At 48.8% G+C, this 26,736-nt stretch overlaps 1 protein-coding gene and 1 long non-coding RNA gene across 2 annotated transcripts in view; one reads left to right on the forward strand and one right to left on the reverse strand.

Moving 5' to 3' along the window:
- Positions 1-10,804: 10,804 nt before the first annotated feature.
- Positions 10,805-26,736, reverse strand: part of PLB1 (phospholipase B1) — a 143,031-nt gene continuing 127,099 nt past the window's right edge. Inside the window, exons 51-59 of the mRNA XM_042933363.1 lie at positions 24,850-24,901; positions 23,809-23,889; positions 22,383-22,448; positions 21,759-21,853; positions 20,473-20,554; positions 19,269-19,373; positions 18,708-18,803; positions 12,624-12,698; positions 10,805-11,226 (exon numbers count right to left, since the gene is read on the reverse strand). Of these exons, the coding sequence (XP_042789297.1) occupies positions 11,023-11,226; positions 12,624-12,698; positions 18,708-18,803; positions 19,269-19,373; positions 20,473-20,554; positions 21,759-21,853; positions 22,383-22,448; positions 23,809-23,889; positions 24,850-24,901 (856 nt within the window). The 3' untranslated portion in view covers positions 10,805-11,022. The remainder of the gene's footprint in view (positions 11,227-12,623; positions 12,699-18,707; positions 18,804-19,268; positions 19,374-20,472; positions 20,555-21,758; positions 21,854-22,382; positions 22,449-23,808; positions 23,890-24,849; positions 24,902-26,736) is intronic.
- Positions 13,403-16,426, forward strand: LOC122216476. The gene is made up of 3 exons (XR_006200922.1): positions 13,403-13,701; positions 13,826-13,948; positions 15,992-16,426. It is a non-coding gene; the product is annotated as an uncharacterized LOC122216476 (long non-coding RNA).

Raw genomic sequence — 26,736 nt, forward strand, 5'->3', positions numbered from 1 at the left:
TCGGACGCTTAACCGACTGCGCCACCCAGGCGCCCCCTTACATGCATTTTAACATAAGCTATCAGCCTTCCTAATAGTTGTGGATTGATCCCAGTGTTCTCAAGGGTCACATGAGACATACTGTATGAGCAGTGGCAGGTGGACCGAGCACAGAGGGGTTGAAAGTGCTCTGATGATTGTCCTCCCAGGTCAGACAGTTAGCAAGTAATAGAATAAGAACTGAAGTCTGACAACAAGCTGTCAGGCAAGTTAAAGCAACAAGAACATTGGTAAGGGCTGATGGCCCTTGGCAGTGAGGGCTCTCCATAGCGTGTTATGAAATGCAAATGATCTCACCAGACTGGACAAGATGACAAAACATTGAAATTATCAAGAAGTCTGGATTGGATATGGATTTATATACACCCCTCGCTGGTAATAATACACCCATCCCTGAGTGCATACGACACGTTGAAATGTAGGCTGATGATTGAGCCATATGGATTAGCAAGATATTTAGAAACTAGGCATTTGGTACAGGTCCCCAAACCACTACACTTCTTAAAAGCAAGGTTTGAAATCCTGGGTCCTGAATTCAATCCCTCAAAATTCACTAAACGTAATGATAAATGTTTAGAGGTATTTTTTGTTTCTTTCTTCAGTTTTCTTACCAGCAGAGGCAAAGAGCCACATGCCATAATGACTAAAATAAAACAAGGAAACCACACAGCACAAAAGGAATAGGCACTTGTCTGCATACACTGTTGGAAGGTGCAGAGAAAACATTGCCAGGTGTTAGAACAAATTATGAAGCGTTGGGCATCTGGATAAAACACAGATTAAAAAAAGCTCAACATGTCTTAGCCTATGGTATTTATTGGACTGTTTCAGTTATGAGCTATCCATACAGCTGGGATGCATGCATACCATTAAAAAAATGTATCCCTGAAGATACATTCTCAACAGAAAACTACTTCTTTAATAAAACAATGCTTTGGAAAAACCGTAGAAGTAAGTGTCCTCACTAATAGTTGCTGCTTTGACTAGAATAAAGATTCCTGGGTAAGAATACAAATACAGCACTGTTGATGACATTCTTTTACCATATTCTTTATTGGGGAGTTTGTGCAGCAAAGCCAAGGAGTGCCCAGAGTGAGATAACATATCATCAGTGTGATAACTGTTACAAAAACAGGATCTTAAAGTACGATAGAATCCTCCTCACATTCTGTAAGGAGATGGGGAGTCACGATGAAAGGATTTTTGGCAACATGCTTTTAAAAGCTGTCAAACTTGAAGATGAATTATGCTTGCTTTTTTTTTTTATACTAATAGGCAACTATTTCAAACTTGCTGACCTTTTGTATGATGACAACTGGTTGTCAGTAATATGTCACCTAGCAAATATTTTAGGAAAAAAAACCTCACCTCATGGAAAAGGAGGGGAAGTGATTGCTTTTTGAAAGTCATTTGTGGAGGGTGCTGTGCTAAAGGTGCTTCATAAAAACAAAGGTGGCGACGCGTGTTGATTTTGAAACCGATGTTTGGAAATGTTACTGTTATGTGATTCTGTAGCTGATCATGTTGAGCGCCTATAAAATCTGTATCTTTGTGAATTAAACAGAAACTAGTAAGTAAACTTTATAAACCTGTTTTTGAAATTTCAAAATGAAGAGTATCAGTGTGGCTTGAACCCATTTGTGAAGAATGGTACATCTTATGGAGAAACGGGAACCCTCTTGCACTGTTGGTGGGAATGCAAACTGATGCAGCCACTCTGGAAAACAGTGTGGAGGTTCCTCAAGAAATTAAAAATAGACCTACCCTATGACCCAGCAGTAGCACTGCTAGGAATTTACCCAAGGGATACAGGAGTACTGATGCATAGGGGCACTTGTACCCCAATGTTTATAGCAGCACTCTCAACAATAGCCAAATTGTGGAAAGAGCCTAAATGTCCATCAACTGACAAATGGATAAAGAAATTATGGTTTATATACACACTGGAGTACTATGTGGCAATGAGAAAGAATGAAATATGGCCCTTTGTAGCAATGTGGATGGAACTGGAGAGTGTGATGCTAAGTGAAATAAGTCATACAGAGAAAGACAGGTACCATATGTTTTCACTCTTATATGGATCCTGAGAAACTTAACAGAAGACCATGGGGGAGGGGAAGGGGAAAAAAAAAAAAGAAAGGGAGGGAGCCAAACTATAAAAGACTGTTAAAAAACTGAGAATAAACTGAGGGTTGATGGGGGGGGGGGGTGGGAGGGAGGAGAAAGTGAGTGATGGGCATTGCGGAGGGCACCTGTTGGGATGAGCACCGGGTGTTGTATGGAAACCAATTTGACAATAAGTTTCATATTAAAAAAATAAATAGAAAAATGGCACATCTTAGAAGTTGCTAAAAAAAATAAAAAAGATTGACCTCAAGAGAAAGACATTTTATTAGTGACATTTCAACAGAAATCTTTGTATGTCTGAGAATCCGGAATTATTTAGTACAACTAACAAGGTACATCTTTGGTTTGGAGCTACCCCTCTTTGCCAGAAATCTTTTTTTTTTTTTTTTTTTAAAGCTATAACAGCCTTTGAAATCTAGTTGAGTAATAAAATTAATTCCAAGCCAGACCTATGAATAGTTACCTTACACGCCTTTAAATCTAGATTTTAAAAGGTAGTGAAACCTATTCAATCAAAATGCTCTCCCCCAAATATTAGTTTTGCAAGAGCAAAATGTATATTTCATCTTTCTCTTTTAAAGGTTTCTATTTTTGTGTTTTAAGATGGGTATAGGAGTACAGTTAAACATATAATTTATAAATAAGTATCTGTATATTGGGGTACATGTGCTAACATTTTTTGCAGGTGCATAATCAAAGTGTGACCGTGCTAACGGCAGCTGTAAGATCTTTGGAGGTGACCTGTATCTTCCAGGACACAGGAGAATGAGGCTCAGTTCCATAGGCTGACATCTTTGGTAACAGTGTTTCTGTCCTAGAATTAGCAGAAGTATCAACTTGGGGGGGAAAAATTGGAAAAAATAAATAAACGTTTTGCAGAGCAACAAAAGCAATCAAATGAAATATGAAAACAGCTTCGTATGCACAATAAGTAGCTACATTTATTGTCACTCAGCGGGAGGGGAGGCTCTGTGCTTGGCGCCCAGCACCTGCAGGAACTCTCACAACAGCCTTAGAAGATACAGAGCCAGCCTAGGGCCGGTTTCACAGGTGCCTGAGTGGCCTTCTGGAAGGAGGACTGCACTGGGGAAACTTCAGGATACCACTTATGTTCTTGCGTCTCCCCAGGGGATTTCAGACCCAAAGAGATCCTGAATAAGTCCCCTGCTGTGTAAAATGACTTACAAAAATAGAACTGGAAAAAAGGTCAAAATGGAGCCTCCATATATAATGATGTTATCATCGATCTGCTGGTCACAGGAGATATGCTTTGAGCTATTTTTCTAGCCAGTGGAAAAAAACAAGCTGCCCTTTGGGCAGGGCCTCTTGGGCTCTGCTGCAGGGCCCTGGGCACCTTCCTCTCTGGGAGTTTGACACCCCTTGGCTGCCTCCTCTCCTCTCCCCACCGACGGGGCAGGGGTGCGGTGATGGTTTGTCACTCCAGCTTTTGAGAGCACAAAGCCACCGAATGGTCTTGGGGCAGGGACAGCTTTGTGGGTGTGTGACCTGTGAGTCACACTGGACCCTGTTCTCAGAAGGGCCCCCGTGCTTGTTTTAATGCTCTGTCACCACAATCTTAAAATTCTTAAATTTTTAGCAAGGGACCTTGTATTTTAATTTTGCTCTGGGCGCTGTGAAATATGTAGCCAGTAATGGATCTAGGCCAGGATGGGGGAGTCCTGGGGAGGGCTGGCCTGAGGGATTTGTTCCAGCTGCTGCTGTGGACTACAGGGCCGTTTTAACCCTTGAGATAAAGATTAGAAATAAACTTAACCTGAAACCAGATTTTGCTAGGGGGACTCTGTGATACGACCCAGTGGGCAGATAGCAGCTGCCTCTCGGGTGACTTGGGAACAGGTAGTGAGAGACTGCTCCTGTTGTATCCTGCATCCTAGGATGTTCCCCAAATTTAGGGCCAACCCAAGATGGTAGCTCTTGAAAGGAGACCGCACCATCAGCCTCGCTTATAGGCCTTCTGGAAAGCTATCAGTAAAGCTAGACAAGTTAAAACTGAATTTAGCAATGCTTAGAAAGGAGCGGGCAGAGGCATGCCCAGAGGCTGCCTTGCTCACCTCTGAGTGTAGGACCCAGGGCTCCAGGCTCTGTTCTTCCACCCCAGGGAGGGTCCCCCCTTGGGTGCCAGCTCGAGGCTGAAGGCCGTTTTGTTTCAGGCTTAGGCTGAGAACATCCGGCGACCCAGGGTAGGCGATGCGGTACAGAGGGTGGGGATCGGAGGACTCATGGACCTTCTTTCAGCCCAGGTTGTACACAGGAGAGGAGAATTATTATAGCTTCTGTTTATCAAGACCTCCTCTGCCAGACCCTTTTCTCCTAAGGGTTTCCATAGAATCCACAAGCAGCCTTTTATTTATTTGTTTACAATTTTTTTAAATGTTTATTTTTGAAAGAGTGAGCACGGGGGGGGGGGGGGGGGGGGGGGGGGGGGGAGAGAGAGAGAGAGAGAGACGGGGAGGGGGGGGGACCCAGAATCCGAAGCAGGCTCCAGGCTCTGAGCTGTCAGCACAGAGCCCAACATGGGGCTCGAACCCAGGAACCGTGAGATCATGACCTGAGCCGAAGTCAGACACTCAGCCGACTGAGCCACCTAGGTGCCCCAACAAACAGCCTTTTATTTATTTTTTATTTTTTTTTAACGTTTATTTATTTTTGAGACAGAGAAAGACAGAGCATGAACGGGGGAGGGGCAGAGAGAGAGGGAGACACAGAATCGGAAGCAGGCTCCAGGCTCTGAGCCATCAGCCCAGAGCCTGACGCGGGGCTCGAACTCACGGACCGCGAGATCGTGACCTGAGCTGAAGTCGGACGCTTAACCGACTGAGCCACCCAGGCGCCCCACAAACAGCCTTTTAAAGTAGACATTATCACTGTTTGATTACAGTTGAAGAAACAGGGTCATTCCTAATAATCCAGGATTAGATCCTCTCTTGCTCCTGTCTGATCTTCAGCTCTCCTACTCCCTGCTTGGGGTGGATTCTTCAATCACTGAGCCAGACTGTGCTTGAGACTTTCATTGGTCATAAAGAATGAAATTCAAATGACTGAAGCACTGTCCATGAGGAATGTATTTAGGGGAAGCCTCTGTTCTCTCCTCTCCTCCCTTTCTTTCCCGTGCCTGCCCCAACTCTCCTCAGGACCATGCATGAGCACCTGAGGGCAGCTTGCTTGTTGCCGGAGGGTGAGCCAGGGCCTCTCTAGGGGGACATACACCCCCTTGGCCATTGGTATGTGACAGGGCCAGCTGCCAGAGTGGTGGGACAAGCTTGTAGTGACAAGTCTTCTGGACATTGCACAGAGGTACAGGATGCACGCCCTTAAGTGGCCTCCTTCTGTTGAAGCCCAGTGAGCTCTTGCTGCTACACATTGAGTGCTTTGTTGCTGGGGAACTGGCCTTAAACCGGCTACCGGTTCTAGGGCCGGAGGCTGCTTCTGTGGCCAGCTGGATCCAGGGCCTGCCCTGATGCAGGCCCCCCCCCCCCCCCCCCCCCCCCCCCCCCCCCCCCCCCCCCCCCCCCCCCCCCCCCCCCCCCCCGCTCACGTCAACTTTGACTTCTGTTTCCTTCGCTGTGGTGACTTTGTAATGAATACTCATCAGAGTTCCGTATATGGCCCTTTGGAACAGCCTTTCCATGTTGGCTGGGAAAACCAAGGTTTTCCTGGGCATATCCTCAGGCTTGAGAGCCTAAAATGGCTCCCTCCCACTGGTCACCGAATAAATAGGCAACTTAATTTAGTTCTTCCATTTTTTTTAACTTAAAAATGATGAAATATACATAGAAAAAGCCTGAAATCCATTTCAATTCAGTTTAAAGAATAATTATCAAGCAAGCTCATGCTAAGAAATAGCAATTCTTATGTCTTAGAAGCCTTCCATGGGTCCCTCCTCATCACCATCCCCCTCCTTTCAAAGGTAACTATTTTACTGACTTTTATGATCTTGTTACATTGAATTCCTTTACCACATTTGCTACCTATCTCCACTTTTAAATGGAATCCTGTCGCATGCATTCTTTGTAAAACTTTCTACGTTATATGTAAGACTCACCCAAGTTGATGAATGCAGCTGTTGTGATTGATTTTTCACTGATGCATAAATGCTCCAGGTTACTAATATACCATGAGCTATTTTCCCAATCCGCCATTGATGGGCATTGATCTCCATGTTTCTGGTTTTATTGTCCTTATGAAACATTGCTGTGTGTGTTCTTGCACATATCTCCCTGGAGGGATGCATTTGCAAATGTTTTTTTGGGAACTGTCTCCTAGAGATGGAATTACTGGCTTGTCCATTTCCTCTTGTTCAATCTTACTAGGTTTTTCTAGGATATCCTTAGGTTCTATATATCTAATTTTAAAAAATGTTTTCTCTTTATTTTAAAAGTCGTTCTTTAAAAAAAATTTTTTTTAAATGTTTATCTTTGAGAGATCATGAGCAGGGAGAGAAGGAGACACAGAATCCGAAACAGGCTCCAGGCTCTGAGCTGTCAGCACAGAGCCCGACACAGGGCTCGAATCCACGAACCAGACCCTGAGATCATGACCTGAGCTGAAGTCAGATGCTTAACTGACTGAGCCACCAGACGCCCCCAAAGTCATTCTTGTTTAATGTTTCAAAAGTTAAAAACATGATTTTCAGGAAAATATAGGATGAACGCTTGTCAAAGAGTTTAACTGAGTAATTGATGAAGGAATCATTTGGATAGTTAAGTCTGGTTCAAGGGAGAATTTGGGCAATGGAAATTTACATTGTTGGTCACAGAAATGTTGAAAGGATGTTGCTAATAGATGTAAAACTTGTTAATGTCCTATAGAGTGATAAAACTGTAACCTTAGGTGACTTTTTTTTTTTTATCAGTCAGAAATCCAACAGTCAACAGAACTTCTCAGTGTCTGGGCTCTAATCAAACAGTGTAGCAAAGTCAAATGCAGGTATATTCTAGATAACTAAGTATTTCTTAGATGAGCTTGTTAAACTTGTTAAATTGACAGGACAAAAGGTCCCTCTTCTGTCTTCTCTCCAAGTTTGGGTTATTTTTTCTTAATGATACTGTACTTTGCTTCCACATCTGTAGTGAGGATCAGAGGAGATGAAGTGTTTTGTAAGGGACCAAATATATTTTCATTACTATGGTTGTTTTATAAAGCCCCTTGAATAATCTACTAGAACTAATACTGATATGGGAAGGGAGTTAATTATTGAATACCTATTTTTTTAAATACCATTTAATTAAATGACATTGTGTTAAATGTCATTTCATTCTTATAAAGAGGCTGAATAAACATAGAATCTGCTTTAGTTATCTCTGTAAGGTTGGGATAATAGCTGTGTCTACCTCATTGGGCTGTTGTGAGAATTAATGATGGACTGCTAAAAACAGTGCCTAGGACACAGTAAATACACAAAAATGTTGTTTCAAGAAGTGATCTGTTTTTGAACACTTCTGAAGTTTATTTTTCTTTAATAACAATATATTCTATTTCTAGGAATTCTATTTGGTTCTTAGTTTCTGCCTTAAAGTTTTTTTTAATGTTTATTTTTGAGAGAGAGAGGGAGAGAGAGAGCGCAAGCAGGGGAGGGGCAGAGAGCAAGAGGGAGACACAATCTGAAGCAGGCTCCAGGCTCTGAGCTGTCAGCACGGAGCCTGACGTGGGGCTCGAACCCACGAACCGTGAGAACATGACCTGAGCTAAAGTTGGATGCTTAACCAACTGAGCCACCCAGGCACTCCAGTTTCTGCCTTTTTAAAAGAAATAATGACTTATTCTAGTTTCATGTTTTAAATTCCTTTGCCTTTAATCTTTCTAGACATATTTATGGTCTGTCTTCAATACTGCTGTTATGTAAAATCTCCATTTGTGTCTACAAATTCTCAGAGCCATTGTCTTCATTTTTTGGGTTTTTTTTTTTTAATTAAAAGATTTGCTCACTGCTAGAACTCCACACGTGCTCTAGCAAAATAAATCTTAGTCCCTGTAGTTCTTAAAATGATAGATTTTTTTTTTTAACTAGAGATGGTGGACTCCTTCAGACCAATTGGAAGCAGAGAAACTCATGGTGTCATCACAGCCTCGGTAAGATAATATCCCCCCTTTCTAGATTTTTATTTTACGACACATTCGTTTACAATTTGGCCTCCTTCACTTCTAGGATCACATGTTTTGTATTTTCAGGTTATTCCCCCACCCTGGACACCAGTATTCATTTTGATGAATGTCCATCCTGTAATGTGAGTAGAACTCTGGGCCAGCCACCTCTTCTCTGAGTCTGGGTTTCCCCCTCTGTGAAAAGAGGGGAATAGGGATTTGCAGTTTAATTCCCCTGTGCCATGGTGTCCATCATAGTGTGAACACCCCGTCAGCTTTTATTGGTATTATTTTCTTTGCGCTATTCTTTTGCCGGTAACATTTACATTCCCAAATCCCATGCAGCCTGATAGTACAACCATTACAAGTCTAGTCATTACAAACTCCTTGTCCTTTCCAGGGTGCCCCCCGATCCTCCTCCGTCCTCGTTTTTCTGGCTCGCTTGTTGCCCCCCGTGCACACCACGCTCATTTGTCTCTCCACTTTGATGGAGTTTGCCTAGTCTCAACGCCACCATTTTTTTCCCTGGCCTCTAACCAAGTTCTCACACCATCCTTCAGAGCTCAAAGTTCCATGCTCTTTATGAAGGCTTTTGACCAAGTTTAATGCACACTACTCTCTTTTGAATTCAGAACCCTCTGTGGAGAGCACTGTGGAGCACAGCATTCTCAGAATTTGGTGGTTTCATTCATGGTGTGGCAATGGGTGTTGTCCTAACTAGACTGGCCATTTTCCCGTAGAAGATGCCACGTATCCGATGTATACACACTTCTACGAGGTGCAAGTAGCTACTCTCACATACTTAAAATTTTTGGCATTTTATTACGCACTCAGTGGGAATTCAGGGTCTGGCTCATGCTTGTGTCTGTTTGTGCCGAGTGTTTCCTTGGGCACCAGCCTGGGACTACTTTTTGGGGGGTTAATTTTTCAGACTGGGGACTCCTGGATCACTCGGGTAGTATAAATTCCAACCCAAGTGTGAGGACGGATGTGTGATTATGAATTCCATGCTTCTTTGAGGTGGGAGCTACTTGAGAAAGAAGAAAAAGGTGCATGGTGGCACTGGGCTCTTAGAGTTCACGGGCTCTCTGCTATTAACTGTGGTGAGCCAGGAGCACAAGCTGGAATGTGGTGGGTCTTTAGGAAATGTATGGTTTGGTCACTATGTTTTCTGGTCCATAGGAAGAATGGGGGGGGGGGGGTGCAGGTATGCTGTTCCCATAGTACAGAAACCGAAACTGGAGACCAGATGAACCCTGGGGCTGGATCGAGGTTCTCTGGGGACCTCATTCTGTTTGCCAGAGAGATAAGATAGTGGACCTTCACGAATGGAAGACAAGCAGTCTTTGTTGGTACGTGACTGCCCAATCCCCCAACTCGTCTCTGAACCTCTCCACTTCCCTGACCATCTGAACCCTATCTCAACTCTTCACAGACGAGAAAACAATCCCCTTTTATGTATGTAGTATTTTAGAGTTACAGAGCATTTTTATATGCCCCCCCCCCCCCCCAAGCAGTGCTGTGAAGCAGGCAAAATGAGGACTTTCGTTTTACAGATGAAATATCTGAGAAACCGGGGCCCGGGCTGGTGTTGGGTTTGCTCTGAAGGCCCCCCCCCCATTCAAATGGTATGCCTGGGGATTCTAACTCACATTCTTGGTCACCCCAATCTTTGGGATCAGGGAGGTCCTTGGCATGCAGATGATAATGGAATTCTCTCTTATTTTTTACTGAGGTGAAATTCACGTGGCCTACGATTTGCCATTTTAAAGTGAACAGTTCAGTGGCATTCAGAGCAAGGGCATCCACAATGTTGTGCAACTACCACCTTTAGTTTTCATCACTTCCTCCCTGGGATTTTGTGCAGAATACACGAGAATCTGTGTAAGACATCCAGCTCAGGGGCTCAAGGAATGCAGCCTGTATTCTCAGCCTCTCTCTAGTGCTCTCTCCACCATCTGGTAACGTAGAAAGAGGAATTCTTTCCTAAAGTTAGCACTTTGAGAAAATCAGGTGAAGGTAAATAAAGTATTTATGTCCCAATCCCCCCCCCTTTTTTTTTAAAGGCATTTCAAAATTTCTCTCTTCCAGATGATAACTTTCCCCAAGGAACTCTTCCTATTCTCAGAGGGATCAGGCACCTTTACCTTCCAATGCCCAGGAACAGAATTGTACCTTGTCATGAGCTTCTTGCTTTTTTGAAGGAGTTTGTCTTTTGAGGGAGTTGGTGGCATGCACACCCTTGCAAGTATCACTGTGCACTACGTTGTCCTGGGTACGAAACAGGTGTAGAAAAGCTATGTGTTGGAGTGAATGGTGGCCAGCCAGCCCCACTATATTCTAGCCAGCACCTGGTGGCCAGCATTTTCCCCACCTTTTACATAGTGGGTTTGGTGACTGGCGATATGTTCATCGGGTGCCAGGCTGGGCTCTGGTTGGCCATCACTTGGGCAGCTCTGGCTGAGGCAGGACATGAAAGACTCCAGCTCCCACACCTGCGTCGCACAACAGATGGAAAGCGAGAGCTTCAAGCAGGTTAACCCAAGAATAGAATGACTTTGGCCTTTATTTAAATTTGGCAATTCCAGGAGCATAGGCTCCGGGCCCCAAGGAGTCGTGACTGTCCCTTTGGCTTCCTATGTCACCAGGTGACGAAGCAAATGCTCTCTGTGGTGGCCAAGGTGGCTGAGGTAGACGGCTGGTGAGGAGTGTGGCTGGGGAATTTGGGATGAGTGCATGCCCGTGGCTGGAGGCCTAGAATCTCATAGTGTTGAGGCTCATTGGAGGATTTTCCCGCTGGCGACCTCCTATGGCTCTCCATGCCATCACCGCGCCGACACCAAGTGCAAGGCCACCTCCTGCCGCCACAGGCAAGGCCCAGGACAGCACCGTGGGGCCTGTTTCAGAATGGTCTTGGAGTAGCTGACTATTCCTCAGGGTGTGGAGGTAAGGGCTCTCCTGTGGAGGAAGAGAGGGTCAGGGGTTACGGGTCTCTGAAAACCATCCTTCTGCCCACCTTGGGCTCGCTTAGTCCCTAGCCCCGGGGAACAATGGTGCAATAACCTCGCCCATTTTCTCTGCTCATCCTTCATCGACACTGTGCTCAAACCTCCTGAATGCGGATGGGTATCCAAAGTGGTCAATACCCAGCTATAACCTCCTTTTAGTTTCTCACCTGTATCTCTTTTCCCTGTCAACCTGATACTGAGATTGGGAACTGATAGGCGACGAGAGGGAGAGAGTCCTGGGGGCTGCAGAGCCCCCACCTCTGTTTCCTCAAGGCCACCACTGGACAGCTGTCCCCATTCCCCCATCCTAGGAGTGCCCGTGAGCAGGGACGACAGTCGGTGTGGAAGGACAGCTGGTCCTGTGGTAGGTTTGAGACCCGAGCGTGAGAAGGGCCAGAAGAGGAGGTATTCAGGCCTGCCTGCCTCCCTGGATTCTCTCCTTCCTCTGTGCACAGGAGTGTGGAGCCCTGTGTAGGAGCTGAGAGTGTGCCGAGAACGTGACCACTCTCACGGTCTTGGCCAAGTTCAGAGACAATCACATCACAAAGGAGACTCAGTCCCAGTCTTTTGAGAAGTGTGAACAGAAAAGGGATGAACACGGATGCGTGCTGGAGGCAGCAGCCTTAGGGTGAGGGGACAGGAGAGTAGACCAGGGAGGGCAGCACCTGAGCCTTACAGGGTGTGGCTTTCTCCTGCAGGCAGAGATGGGGATGAGCCTCTGGGAGGAGCAGGTGGCAGAGTGAAAGCACAGACCTGGCAACTGTGGGGGTTGGCTGGGCAGCTGATCCTTTCTCCAGGAACATAGTGTGTCTAAGGCGATAGAGGAAGCTGGGTCTCCCCTCTGGATGCTCCAGTGGGACCAGAGAAAGGTTTCAAGCAGCCTTGACAAGACTAGAGTGACTTTCCAGGTAGGCTGTGTAGTGCCTGGCAGCGGTTACAGGAGGGCAGGGAAAGGAGGGGAGAGCTGGGGAACATGTTAGGAGCTTGGTCAGCCATTCTGGTGAGGGCAGTAAGGGAAGAAAGGATGTGCTGGGACGGGATGAAAAGGAATCTGCGCTCCACAGCAGACACGGTGTCTTACTTCTTTCTGCACAGCACCCCCTCCCCCACCAGTGCCCCTTCAACTGCCTCCCCTGAGTGCCTCTTCCATTGGACCTGCTGCTTTCCCCCACACCCCGAGGAGCTGTAAAGTTTCAGGGACAAGGAGGAGAGGTGAGAATGATGGCAGTTGCGTGATGATAAAGCTCCCAGGGAACTCCTTTGAGCCTCTAGGTCTCAGGGACCCCTGCCCCCTAGGCATCTGTTTCATGCTGGATGGAACAGGCCGGATGTTAGGACATTACTCACAGGAGAGGGGCATTTGAGTTTGGTTCGGCTGTGGGTGAAGTTGTTGGAGGTTGTCTTATGGCCCACTGGCTCCAGCTGCAGAGAGAGAAAGGACACTGTGATTTCCTCTGAAGCTGAGTATCTCACACCTGATTCCCTCCTTCGGCAAGGGTGGGTTGACACCAGCAATAAACACAGATCCACATCAGATCCCAGCTGCCCTGGCCAGAGCTGGACCTGACTTCTGATTCAGAAGGGGCGGATCAGAGTCCATCAGGCAGGGTGGGACCCTGAGCCTGTGTCCTGGATTTACCAAGGAGGACCCTGGGGCCCAGGAGACACGGATCGGTCCTGCCACAGCCAGTGTGTGGAAAGGCCTGGCCCAGCCTCACCATCTCCTGCTTCCCTTCTGGGTGGCTGTGATCATAGACACTCTGCAGTTTTAATTTTATAAAATGTTGATCATCCTATTAACCAACTTGAAGTGTGTGGGGCTAGTCAGTTTCAGAAAAACTTTGAAAACATATTGGTTACTGTGACGTCCTTACTATATATACTTGGCTTGCCAACCTTAAGAAATCAAAGTTTCTCACTTGAGCTACGTTGTTTTTCACACAGATGTAGAGGTTTACCTGAAACATCCCTGGAGCGATTGTTGTTCAGAGAGGTTCTGCTTAACACTTTGAATCCTGGGACCCTCTGAGGATGACCTGGAAGCCACTCTATACCCCTTCCCGGCACCATTAGCCTGTAGGCGTCCCCTGCCGTGGCCAGCGCTGAGAAGTGCGTTCCCTCCTGTTTACACATCCTGACTGTGTAGCCTCTACCCTTAGAATCTGCTTCCCTGCCTGGTCCTGAGCCCCTCAGGTACTGCCCGTAGGGGAAGCGAAAGCACAAGATGCCAGCTAACCACCACACCTGGCCCGTGATCTTGCTTTCTGTTGTTTCTTTACACCTGTTCCTTCGCACGAGAAGGGTAGGGTCGGCTGCTCTGGTCCTGAGAGACACCGCGGTGACTGGCACAGCACAGTGGGAGCATCACCTGGGGCCTGGTTCTGCTGCTATTGCCATGCCAGGCAGGCTCCTGGGCTGCTCTGAGGTCAGGGGTGGGGCACTAAACCCTGTCCCGACCACCCCGATTCGGTGGCTGTGAGCAGCAGCTGAGAAGATGAAATGAAAGCTCACTGAGGTGGTTTATATATGTATTTTTGCTACTTCCTTAGAGCTGAGGAAGCACAAACTTCTTGTAATGGAACCACCGTCGAGGGACAGTATAGACGCTCAAGGTCAGGTTGGCTGATTCCTGGACATTCCAGGAACCCAGGAACCGACTGGCACAGAGGAAGGTAAGGATCACGTGGGGTTGATGACTGCATCTGTTTCTCCCTTTCTCCTGGCTCCTTGTCACCAGTGCCCAATGTACCTTCCAGCTGTCAGCCAGCTACCTTCACTGCTTGACTGAAGCTCTGGTCAAGGTCACCTTGACCTCCAGCTTGCCAGATCCACTACTCACTTTTCTGTCTTCTTGACTTTTCAGCAACATTTGTCAAAGTTGGTGCTTCCCTCTCGAAACACTCTCCCGCCTGGGCTCCCAGAACAAGGTCCTCTTCTTTTCTCCTTCCTGCCTTCCCCACCCCCTCCTCCTCTGTCACTGGAGTCCAAAGTTGGAGTGAGGGTCCAGGGGCTGCCTGGTGGTTGGTCCACACTCTTTGCCAACTACTCTTCTCTAGGAGGCCTCACTCAGTCCATGGCCTCAAATACCCCTGCCCATTAACAACTCCCACATTTTGTTTTTTCTAAATTTCCATTCCTGATCATGATTCATTCTTGCTTACCTGATGCCTCCAGGTGGATTTCTAGAAGGCAGTTCACACTTCTTATGGCCAAAAGAGAACTTTCAATTTTTTTTCCCCTCAAGCCTATTTATTTCTTTCTACCACCTCAACCACCCACCCAATTGATTTTTTTTCTTTATTCCTTGACCCCGAATAAAGGAGTCTTTTATTCCTTTTTGTTTTAAATTTAAATTCCAGTGTAATATTAGTTTCAGGCGTATAACAGTGATTCAACACGTCCCTACAACACCCGGGACTCGACACAGCAAGTGCACTCCTTGATCCCCATCACCTGTTTACCCACCCCCCCACCCCCCTGCCAGCCCTTATTCTTTTTCTACCTCCCCCATCAGCCGGTCCAAAACCTATTCCAAATCTGACTCCTTTGCTCCTTCTCCACTGTCATCACCCTGGGCCCAGGCACCTTTGTCTCTCACCTGGGCTCCACTTCCTTCCCTCTAGTCCACTGCTATATGGCAGCCAAAGGGCACACCAGGTCTCGTGGCTCCCCTGTTGGAAGCCATCCAAGGACATGGCCCTGTTCTTGCTTACCTCTCTGACCTTGTTCACTTCCCTCCAGTTACACTGGCCTCCATGCTGCTCAGACACTTCAAACTCATTCCTGACTCCGGGCCCACACAGGTCTTATTTCCTCTGCCTGGAACACTCTGGCTCTAGACCTCTGCATGCCTGGCAGACTCTTGACATTCAGTTCTCAGTTCACATGTCACTCTTCGATGAGGCCTTTGCTCCCGCCATTATTCTGTCACAGTACCTGCCCCCACCCTCTTTTAAAGCCCTGAATATGGTCAGAAATTCTTAACGATTTGTTGGTTTTTGTCTGTCATTTGCCCAGGAGTGCAAGGATGTTCCCTTCCCCAGCACCTGGAATAGTCCCCACTGCATAGTGATGCTCAATAAAGAGTAGATGAGGGACTGGGTGGGTGAACTGGAGTCACGGAGCCCTGAGTGGAGAAGCTCAGATGAGAAGGCCTGGGGCAGGGTGCAATGGGCTGAGTGGGCTTCTAGTCTGTTCTAGGGATTCAGAGAAGGCTTCCTCTAGGAGCTGGCATCTGAGTTGAGTGTTAAGGTGGCTATGAATTCGGAGAAGGTTGCAAGGGCAGCCCAAGATGTAAGGGAATGAGCAAGAGCAGACACACAGAGGCACCATGGGTGGTGCAGGAAACTACTCCTTCCCAGACAGCCCAACTGCCAGTCGGAGGGTGGTGGGAGTGACCACTAGAGAGGTCAGTTGGGGCCAAGTCTCAGAAGGCCTGGGGTGCTATGCTGAGGGGCCTGGACTTTCTCCTTCGAGGAGGGGCAGGCCTTGGAAGTTTGGTCAGATTTTCATTTCCACAGATTCCTGTGGCTGCCCTGTGGCAAACAGATGGAAGGCAGTGGTTTGCAAACTCTGTACAATAATATCACTTGAGACCTTTTGGAACCTACAAAACCTGTGGGCTACCCCAGACTAATCCAGAATTTCTGGGGATGAGGCCCAGGCACTAGTGGTTGTTTGTCTTGTTTTTTCTTTAAATCAACTTTCTACCGAAGCTAACAGGAGAAGCAGTGCAGATCATAAGTGAACAGCTGGTAAATTGTGATCAAATGTACCCGTGTAACCGGCATCCAGATCAAGGTACGGGATACTGCCAGCACTCCAGAGCTCCCCTCCCCTCCAGTACTACCCTCTCCCCTCCAAAGACCATACATTAATTCACTTGTTTTTGAAATGTATAGACATAGTTGCGTGTCGTTGAACCTTATTTATTCACTGTAAGGTATTCCATTGCATGAATGTGCCACATTTTGATTATCCATTCTATTGGTGGACATGGGGGGAGCTTCCTGCCTGGGGATTATGAACGGTGCTGCTGTGACTTTTCAGGTGAGCCCACATGTACATTTCTGTTGGGGATCTACATGGGGGTGGGGTCGCTGGGTCACAGGGAATCCAAATGCTCAGCCTTAGTGGATATGCCAAACTGGCTGCCAGTGTGAAAATCTCCCAGATTATTCTAACCTCTGGCCACAGCTGAGCTTTGCTGTTCTAATGGCGGTAAGCCCAGACACAGGGACACCGGTTAGGAGGCTCGCGTGGTCACCCGGCCCCTGGGCAGATGCAAATGTTAGTGGACAGCAAGATTTCTAGTGAAGAGGGAGCAGACATCAGAAAAAAGAAGGAAAAACTGCTTGTAGGAAGAAAAAAAAGGAAAACAGCCTCATGCTGCTGGTGCTTTTGGTGTTGGCTTTGCAAAGGTCGCTGGAGAAGGAGGCATAATCTGTTGCGAGAGGAGAGGCAGAAGATGAAATAGTGTAAAGTGTGTTTGTGGCCACAGTAGAGTGCCTGGCAAGCGTCGGCCAAAGCCTGCAGACACTATGTCATAGGACTGTCATTGTGAGACATGAATTCACTGGTTATATATGTGCTGATCCAGTTGGGAGCGGGGAGGCTGGGTGATGCTGTGGCCAGGGCACTAGGGGATAGATTAGACATGGTCTAATCTCGGCTTGGCCACGACCAGGCTGTGCGATCCTGGGCAAAATGCTTCATATCCCTGTAGTCTAGTTAGAGCATTCTGGCTAGATGAACTGTTAAGATCTTTTCTGGTTCTAATGGACTATTACATATGTCACTCTAGAGGTGACAGCAGAAGACGATCTGAAAAGTTGGCATGATGTAATAACTTTATATCTGAGATGGTTTTGGATGAGAACACTGGACTATCAAATTCCCTAAATTATCTAGCACAGGATAAGATACTCTCAGATGATTTCAGTTTTGTTTTAGTTTTTTAAAATTAGGGATATGGCCAGGACACTGGTGGCTGGGAGCCCCAGACAGTCTTGTAATGTTACTAATATGGCAGCATTCACCTTTTGTTTTCATATCTAATCCCCTCCCACTTGCCTTTGTGTATAAAAGCCTCTCACCTGGGGGTACCTGGGTTCCTCAGTCAGTTGAGTATCTGACTCTTGATTTCTGCTCAGGTCATGATCTCACGGTTTGTGAGACTGAGCCCCGCGTCGGGCTCTCTGCTGACAGTGTGGAGCCCACTTAGGAGTCTCTCTCTCTTCCCCTCCCCTGCTCGTGCCCTCTCAAAAATAAACATTAAAAACAAATCCTGTGGCTTTCCCTGAGCTCTCAGGGGGATACATGGGACTGTGCACAGACACCCACTCTTTGGAGGGGATATAAAAGGAATGAGGCCATGGGACTCAGCTGTGAAGGAGAACTGGACTTCAAAACTGCTCTCAGGAATTATGTTGTGCAAACTTTGATTAAAAAGATTACCGTGGAGGTTGGGTAGGAGGGAGCGCAAGGATGTTTTGACTGTAATTCCAAGTCCTGGGCTGATAGACTGTGACGAAACCTTTAGCAGGGGGCAGATTATGGTGTCAAGAGCAGGAAACAAAGGGAGAGGAAGGCTGAGACTGATTAAGTAGGCCAAGGATGGAACGTGCTGGCATGCTGCTGAGGGGACGGCAGTGCTGGGCTTGCTGGCTAAGGAGGCAGGTGTGGGAATATTCGCGCCGGGGAATGCCGGCAGAGCCCCGGCCAGCCCCAACGGCAGTAAAAGTGGGAGTGTGGATGTGTTTAGTCACCATGGGAGAAACGGGAGAATGCAGGTTGGGGTGGGGATTGGGTTACCCGCTGAGCCAAGATCAAAAGAAGCCACTGGGTTGGAAAGGCATTTCATTTGCTCTGCGCCACAGGATACAGCTATTGTGGTGACTGGTCCAGCTCTGTGCCGACACAGCTGATTGTAGAGGAGTGGCCAGCCATCAGAGGCAAGGCCAGGTGACCCTGTGGCCCCTCGGCTGTATGTTCGTTTCCTAAGGTCCCCATTAGCCCCATCAGAAAGGACTGGAGAGACAGGCTGGGTGGCTCTTTTCTTTGTGATGTTCCAGAAAATGATAACTGGGAATGTGTTGAGACTGGAGTCCTGGGGGCTGGCATTTATTGGATGCTAACGATTGTGTTTGGTGCTGCACACACGTTACCCTCAACAAGGTCACACGGTAAGGGGCTGAAGCTGCTATTTTCATCCTGTTTATCTGATTACAAAATTATCCCCCCCGCCCCACCCAGCACTGGGAAATTGCTAAAATAATGGAATCTGTCAGGACAAATAATAAGGTATGCCGCCATTCTGAGCTTTGCGGAGAAAGGGGCTCCTTCCATCAGTAGGTCTTTGTTTTGGGCAACGGTCAACAGCCTTGAGCTGCCTCCTTTGACACACAGCCCACTAGGTGCTCGGCCACTCACCATGTTGTTCCAGAGAGCGATGGCCATCTCTGCGTGACCACGTTCTGAGAAGTGGAAACAGTCCTCGGAGAAGAAGGTGAGGTCAGCGCCACCTCTCTGTGACCAAAGGCAAAGGGATTACCTTTCTGGGAAAAAGGTGCAGCTACCCACCCCTGCGGGCACCCTGGGCATTTTCCCTTCCAATTCTGCTGCCAGTTGTCTCGGATACTGATGGACAAACTCCCCAGTTTTGGAACTTTTTAAAAGACCTAAATTATAGCCACCCCCAGTCCATCCCTTTTCCTTTGGCATCCCTGCCCTGATAGTTGAAAAAAAAAATAGGAAGCTTTCCATTCTATCCCAATCTAGCAAATACCAGGGCCATGCCTGGGGAGCTTGGTCACTGCTGACATTCTCCCTTTCCTTCCAAGTACATCCAGGTTCCATTCAGACCAAAAGAAAAGGTAAACAGAAAAAGCAACTCCCTAGGAGCCCTCTTAGAACTACATGGTCAGAAAAAGCCCAGGTACAGAAGGAAGTATATCGCCTAAGAATAGCCTCCCAGAATTGCCCGTGGCTTACGCTGTTCAGGGGGACAAGAGTGTTCTGGAAGAAAGGCTGCACGACCACTGCGAAATCTTCACGCTGCAGGTACTGGTGCCAGTATGACAACCTGGAGATGGCACTCTGGGGATGGGAGAGAGGTTCCTCAACCCTCCTGGCAGGACTGGGCAGATGGGTTCTAGTCCTGCCTTGTGCTGGCTGTGAGGGGCCAGCCCACCCTCACCCAACGTGACTTCAGGGGATGCTCCAGTGCACGTGCAGGCATTCATCCTGCCTGTACCTGGGCACCACCTGTTCTGTTCTGAAGTCTCTGAGGCTGGATTTGAACCTCTGACCAGACTGCTTGGGCCAAAGACCTCCCCTGTTCTTGCTGCATGAAGAGCTGAAGTACCACACGGGGCTCCACATCTAGCTCAAATGGGGAGCATTTCAACACTAGCTCCCCAAGATGCCTATAAACTTGGAGGATGAGTGTCCATGTAAAAGGGATAGATGGGCTTCTCTTCCAGAAGCTTTTAGGGGCACCTGGGGGGGGGGGGGGCTCAGCCGATTGAGCGTCTGACTTCGGCCCAGGTTGTGACCTCATGGTTCATGAGTTTGAGCCCCACAGCAGGCTCTGTGCTGTCAGGCTCTGTGCTGTGGGTTCTGTGTCTCTCTCTCTGCCCCTCCCCAGCTTGTATTCTTTCTCTTTCAAAAATAAACATTAAAAAAACAAAAAAAAGCTTCCACTCCATCTGGAAAAAAGGGCCAGGATGTTAAAAACAACAACAAAACAAACATGAGAACCAGATAGGGCTTTTAGGCAGGGGAAACTTCTTGGAAGAGGTGAGAAGACCTGTCCTGTGCACAAGATGGAGACGTAGAAGAAAGATGTGGGGTGGGCATAGCAAGAGGGGACAGCAGGGGTGCACACAGAGTTGGGGATGGAGGGAAGCAGGGGTGGGCTAAAGCCCAACAGGGCGGTAGACACCTGCCCTGCCTCCTCTGGGTGAGAGACGATGTCTGGCACGTGGCATCTACTCTGGTCACCAGGCAGCGAGGCAGGAATCCTCCCAGCTTTCTCTGAGATTTCTCCCTGCCTGACTTGGTGTTCTTTTCACCCGGAGAAGGGTTGCAAGGCCTGTGATCTGCCTTTAGGGAGAGGCCTTGCTCTCAGCAAGCCCTGCTCTGGGAGTAGAGGGGGTTCCCAGCTGGGACAGGAGGAGGAGGGCTGCGGGTTCACCTGGAAGTTCCAGTTCATTTTCTTCAGTTCTTGCATCTCCAGAGAATTCTCCTGGGAACGCGCGAGGCAAGTGCAGTTGCTCCTGGGAGAGAAGGGGTCCTGTGGAGAGGTGCCTGGGTGGCTGACCCCCTCCCCCCACCAAGGGAAGAAGGCCTGGACCCTGTATTGCCTTGCATGGGAGGATGGTAATACACAGGTGCTCCTGCCACACAGCCTTGGGTGACTCCTGGACCCAGGTCACAGACTGGGCACTAGGGGTAGCAGGTGCTTGTTTAAAGAGAAGGTGGGAGAACTGGCACCCGATATCTGGGTCCCCTTGCCACCTGGCTGCTCCCGCCCAAGCCTGGGCTTCCTCCAGGGAAGGGCTGGAGGTTTGGAAAGACTGCCATCACCACCTTATCTCTCTCCATGTTCCGGAGGGCCCCAGCTCTACCTCCAGCTGCTTAGCGCTTGCCCTCAGGGCTCCAGAGCGGGGAGCCTCTTGGGAAGCAGACCTGAAGATCCTGCAGGAGCCGTTCACACCTCCTAGCTACTGCCTGTTCCACCCTGGCCGGTTCCCAAGGGGAATGGGAACCAGCTGGTCACCTTCCCAGCAAATCCATGGGACCCCCAGCTGGGACTCCTCGGCCCCCTGCAGAATCTCCTCTTCCATAGCAGCCTCACAGGAAGTCTGGGTGACCCTCTGGCCTCAGAAGCTGACAACTTCCTGCCAGGGTCACAGCTGAGCTTTAATAAATTCCAGCCACCAACAGAAATTCATGTCTTGTACAACATACCTTAGCTCTAAGCCTGGCTTTCAAGGATGTTCTAAAAGCTACCGCTATACTGAGCACCTGCCCCACAGGGACCAAGCCTGTGACACGCATTTCCTCTAGACCTCGCATTACAGGTGAAGAGGAGGCCCAGAGAGGTTATCTAGTTTGTGCAAGGTCCCACAGCTCCTACATGGCAGACCCAGGTCCAAGACCGGTGTCTTGGATGCCCATTGCTCCATATTTGAGAGGCAGCACAGGGCAATCACAGATGGTGACGGAGGCCTTAAGGATCATTGGTGTGTGTCTCACTTTACAGAAAAGCAAACTGGGGTCCAGAGAAATAAAATGACTTGCATACAGTAGGCATTCAATAGCATAGAGGTATTTCTGAATGATCTTCCAAGCCCCTGGCTAATTGCCGATATCTGCCTTCTGGATAGGCTCGCCTGCCTCTGCCCGCACTGGTCCATCTGTCGGCACCTGTGAGTCCCACCCTCCCCAGGTGCCCTCGCCCTGGGGCTGTGTACTCACTGAGCGGCCAGCGGCAGGTCGCATTTCCCACCTTGGCCCTGGTGCAGGCCAGCCAACTCCATGACCTCCACCACGTTGATGAAAGCCCTTGGAAGCTGTGGGGGAGCAGAGGGGTGAGCTTCGTTAGTCCCCAGGCCGTTGTGGGGGATGCTGGTTACTACTGGAAGGAGCCTAGGGGGTCCTCTACAATCTAACTTCCTCCTCCCCAATTTTACCAATGAAGAACCTGAGGAACAAAGAGGGCATGGGACTTGTATCATCTCAGTCTTCTTTAGTGGCCCACTTTATAGCTTGGGAAGCTGAGACAGCAATCACTGGCCTCAAGTCACATTGCTAGTAAGCCACAGTGCCTGGCCACAAAGAGGCCGACTGGCTCCAGAGGCAAGCTCTTTGCCACCAAACAGTACAGTGTGATCCAGTTAGAATTTCCCTTTCAGGGAGCTTTGTCCCTGCCTCCCTCCCCTTCCTTCCCCTCCAGGTGCCCTTGTCTGCTCACAGCGGGGCTTTTCTCAGCACCTATCTCACTAAACACAGCTTGCCTAGATGTGCCCAGAGGTGATGCCCAGTGAGGGAGTAGATAGGTTGCTGGCGGGAGAGGAGAGACATACGGCTGCTCTTTCCTACCTCCTCATAGAAGATGTCCAGGGCCTGTTGGATGTGCCGAATGTACTCCCCAGCTGAGTGGGCCTCCTATGAAGAAAGAAGGGGGCTCTTGTCATCCCCTGGGTTCTGTGAGAGGATGATCATGGTCTGATGACTAGCACAGGAGGATCTGGGATGGTGGCAGAGGGTACAGAGGGGCTATAAAGGTACTAGACAGGCTAAGCCCAGCCCTTGTTGGCAAAGTCTTCCTTTGACCCCTAATAGACACCATGGACAATCCCGAGGGATCCCCACCCCGATCACAGTATCTCAAACCCAGAGGCAGATTCTGATAGCGCTGCCTACCCCCCCAATTCTCCAGTCCCATCTGTCACCAGCGTCAGGCTTCTGAGCCACATCAGTACCATGATGACCACACTCTCTTCCCTTTGCGCTGTGGCCCATGCTGGCCCCATTGATTCCCCCTAACTTCTATCTTTTTGAATCACCTCGAAGGTTTCCTCCTCTGACCCTTCCTAGAACATGGCCTGAGTCAATCCTGGTGGTGGCCTCTAGGTCTTTCCCACAAAAATATGCTTTCAGGACTACAAATCTGGCTTTGCAAGAGGGGCAGGTATTCTGGGGATAATAGAGGCATTTTTCTCTACCAGGTGTCCACAGGCAGCTCTGGGGACTCTCTTGGCTTCCTGGACCCTGTTGAGTCCAGGATACAATGGCATTTAATCCCCCTGGTGATGGGTCACTTCCTCCTCTAGAGTCTAGTAAGGGAGAGAATTGAGAGGAAGAGGCTCAGAACAAACCCCTGGGTGGGGGAGGGTAATTCTTGTCCAGCCTTCAGTGGTTGGTCTGAGCCATGAGGAATGATAAATGCTTTCTCCCCCTGCCTGTGACTTCAAACATTCTACTCTAATGTCTCAGTTATGGCAGCTGCTCTTTTCTGGCCCACTAAATACAGGACATCCCCAACTTAGAACAAGTTGTATTTCAACCATTACAGCTTCCCAAAGACTATAAGTCTGGACATATTTCCCCATAGAAACATCAGGAACAGGCTGGATTCTCAGGCTGGCTGGCTGAGGTTGGTTCACTTATGAGATCCTCGGGGCAGCAAGCCCTCCTACTAGGACCAGTTTAATTTTATCCAACCTTGTTTATGACATTGTTTCAGCTTCCCCCTGTGTACACACACATGCACGCACATAAAAGAAAAATCAAAAAATGGGTAGAGATGCCAAGTAGGTGTTGGGGGAAGCTTGCCATGTACTCATTGCATACCCATATTTGTGTGAGAAAGGACAGTGTCTGAAGAGTGCGTGCATCTAGACACTTCTGGAATTGGGGAACCAATCAAGCTGCTGTCCCAGGGGCCACTCAGGAATGGGAAAGGCCGGGGTCTGCCTGGGAGAGCGGGCCAATGTGACTTCCACGGGGTTGAGCAGGGGCCTACCTGATTCTCACAGTAATGACACATGTCGTTGCTCCCAATGAAGAGTGTGATCAGCTTCCAGTCGTTCTCTAGATCAATTTCCTGGGGGGGGGGGGGACAGGAAGCCCTCAGCTTAGGCTTTTGGTGTGCATATGCAGATGGCATTCACCAGGACAGACAGCACCCCACCCCCCCAACCATGGTCTTTCGCCCTCTTTGTACCCTGATGGAGAGAAGATGCCAATTGGAGCCTCCCTGACCTTCACCTTGGTTCTTGGCAAGGAGCTCCAGAGAGTGGATTCAGTGTGTGCACTTGTGTGCACTTGTGTGTGTGTGTGTGTGTGTGTGCGCGCACACGCATGTATCTGCTCACACAGGAGAGGATGACTATTTTTCCTTCGAGATCCTAAGCAAGCTGCAGTATATCACGAAGCAGAGTGTGTTAACACACCGCTGAGATGTCATCTCAATGCCTTCAAAGGAGCAGAGGGCAAAAGATACAACTAGAAGCAAAAGCCCAGAGGTGCCTCTTGGGAGAGGGGGCTGGCGGGGACTGGAGGTGGGGTGGGGGCTGGGGAGGCCCTCGAGGAGCCTGCCTTCCGCTCAGCCACCACCATAACAGGAGTCCTGCCAGGCACTGAACTTGGAATTCCAAGGCCTAAACACACAGAGCATTTAAAAGAGTGCCGTGAGAAGTTTCAGAGGGGCCGGGTGAGCGGGAAGGAGGAAGGATCGGAATGAGAAGCCTATTTTTAGAACCTGGGGTTTACATAATAGGGCTCTGCAAAGCCAACTCTTGGGTAAGGTGGGAAACTGCCAGAGGCCAAGGCCAGTTCTGCTACCTCCTGCGGTGGGCCTCAGGGGTGCGGGTGCCAGAGCCTGGGTCAGGAAAGGGCAGCAGAGGCCTTGGTGGTAAGGCCTGCTTCTCGTGGCTTGTCTGGCCCCTCTTAAAGACAAGCAGGGGCTGAAACGGTGCAGAGTGGGCTCTTTTAGGGCCGCTGCACCCCCCTACATAGCTGGAGACTAAGCACCTTGTAGGGGGGCCCTGGGTCCTGTACTCACAGGGTTGTTTTTCATTCGCTCCACCAGGTCCTGGGCCTGCGTCGGCATGTCCCTAGATGGGGAAGAGAAGGGAACCTTAGAGCCAGCTGGGAAGCAAAGGCTCAAGCCGTGGGATCCTGGCTTGGTGAGACAGGTGCTCTAAGAAGAGAAATGTTATATAAACTTGACTCCTTCAGAGTGTATCCAAAGGCTTTCGATTCTCAAGAAACCTCAACCTAGTACAAATCAAAGATGTGCCCCAGACCTCAGAGCCACATGGATCCGGACCCTGCCAGGGGCTAGCCTGGGTCCACCCACCGCCTCCTTCAGGCCTGGTCCTTCCTGGCCCCTGGCGGGGGGAGGGGGGGATCTGGATCTGATCATCCCTTTCCCATAGAGATGGTCCCTTACATTCCACCGGTCTCTTTCACAGTGAGCTGAGCCTGTTCAGATCTTACTTGGCTGCCTGTTTTAAAAATAACCTCTTGTATATTTGAAAAAAGTCACAGCCTTAAATTATCCCTCTGCTTTCTCCTTTCCAAGCGTCATGACTCCTTAACCTTCACTTCTAAATCCCGCTTTCTATTCCTTTAATCCTTTTTTCTTCTCTGTTGTTACTTTGGACTTCCACACCATCCCCTTGCTTTTTCCCTCTCCCAGTGCAAAAAGGATTGCGGGGGTGGGGGGGGGGTGGGGGGTGGGCAGGGAGACAAATCCGGAGTGGGTTACTTTCTCCCTTCCTCCCCCCGATGTCTGCCACGAATAAGGAAAATGAACACTCTGGGTACGAGCTGAGCATGTGGTTGGAACAGTACCCAGCAATAAGGAGGAGAGGACTGTGGACAGGCACGACGTGCATGTGTCTCAAAACGATGGCGGATGGAAGTTAGACAAGAGTACCTCATGTCAGATTCCATTCATATAACATTCCAGAAAATGAAAACTGATCTACAGTGACAGAAAGCAGGACAGAGGCTACCTGGGGCCCAGAGAGTGCGGTAGAGATCGGGAGGGAGAGCTGGATTACAAAGGGCACAGGGAAACCTTGGGGTGTGATGGGTGTTTATAATCTGGATTGCAGTGATGACTTCACAGCTATGCACATACGCCAGCCATGCTTATCAAATCGCATACTTTAAATATGTGCAGGGTAGTGCGTGGCGGTTGTACTTCAATAAAGCTGGTTTTTAAAAACAGTGAAGCATACGAAAAGTTATGTCAGCAAAGGGACACAGCCAGTGGAGGCTCCTGTGGAAGAAGTCATTAAAAGCGGTAACTGGTACGAGATGGGCGTTTTAAATCTTGGCCTGCCCACGATGAGCTGGGCACATGGCCAGGCACACCCAGAACCACCCCTCCCCTATTTCTCACTTCCACATCCAGGATACTATCCCATACATTGTTGCTATTGATGCAATACATCGGAAAGCTAGAAAGAAAGCCTGTCTTGATTAAAGGGGACCACAGAAGTGTCTGTAACCTTTCAACAGGCTCAAGAGCCTGTTCAGATCTTAACGTGCTGCCCTCTTGAGCATGAGCGAAGTTAGGAGTGCACGCTTCCTCCCTCTTTCCCAGCCATGTTCTTTATACCCTGCAGGCTCAGAGCAGACTCCCTCAGCCCCCGGGAGCCTTCTCTCCAAGTGCCTTTATCCACAACTTCTTTTCCTTTTCCAGTTCCGGCGTGAGGAGCCCCCACTCTGGGAGTTATGAGTCCTGGGTTCTCCTCCAGCTTTGCTACCAATTTGCTGTGTGAGCTCGCCCAAATTACCGAACAAGGCTAGGGTCGGATTTCTCCATCTTTTAAATGAGGAGTTGGACTCGATGAGTCCTGGGGTCCCCTCTGGGTCTGCACCTGCATGTGGGTATCTTTCCAACAGTTATTTCCTGTTTGTTTGGCCTCCTTAACGA

This window comes from Panthera leo, chromosome A3 (genome assembly GCF_018350215.1).
Source record: "Panthera leo isolate Ple1 chromosome A3, P.leo_Ple1_pat1.1, whole genome shotgun sequence".
Lineage (NCBI taxonomy): Eukaryota > Metazoa > Chordata > Mammalia > Carnivora > Felidae > Panthera > Panthera leo.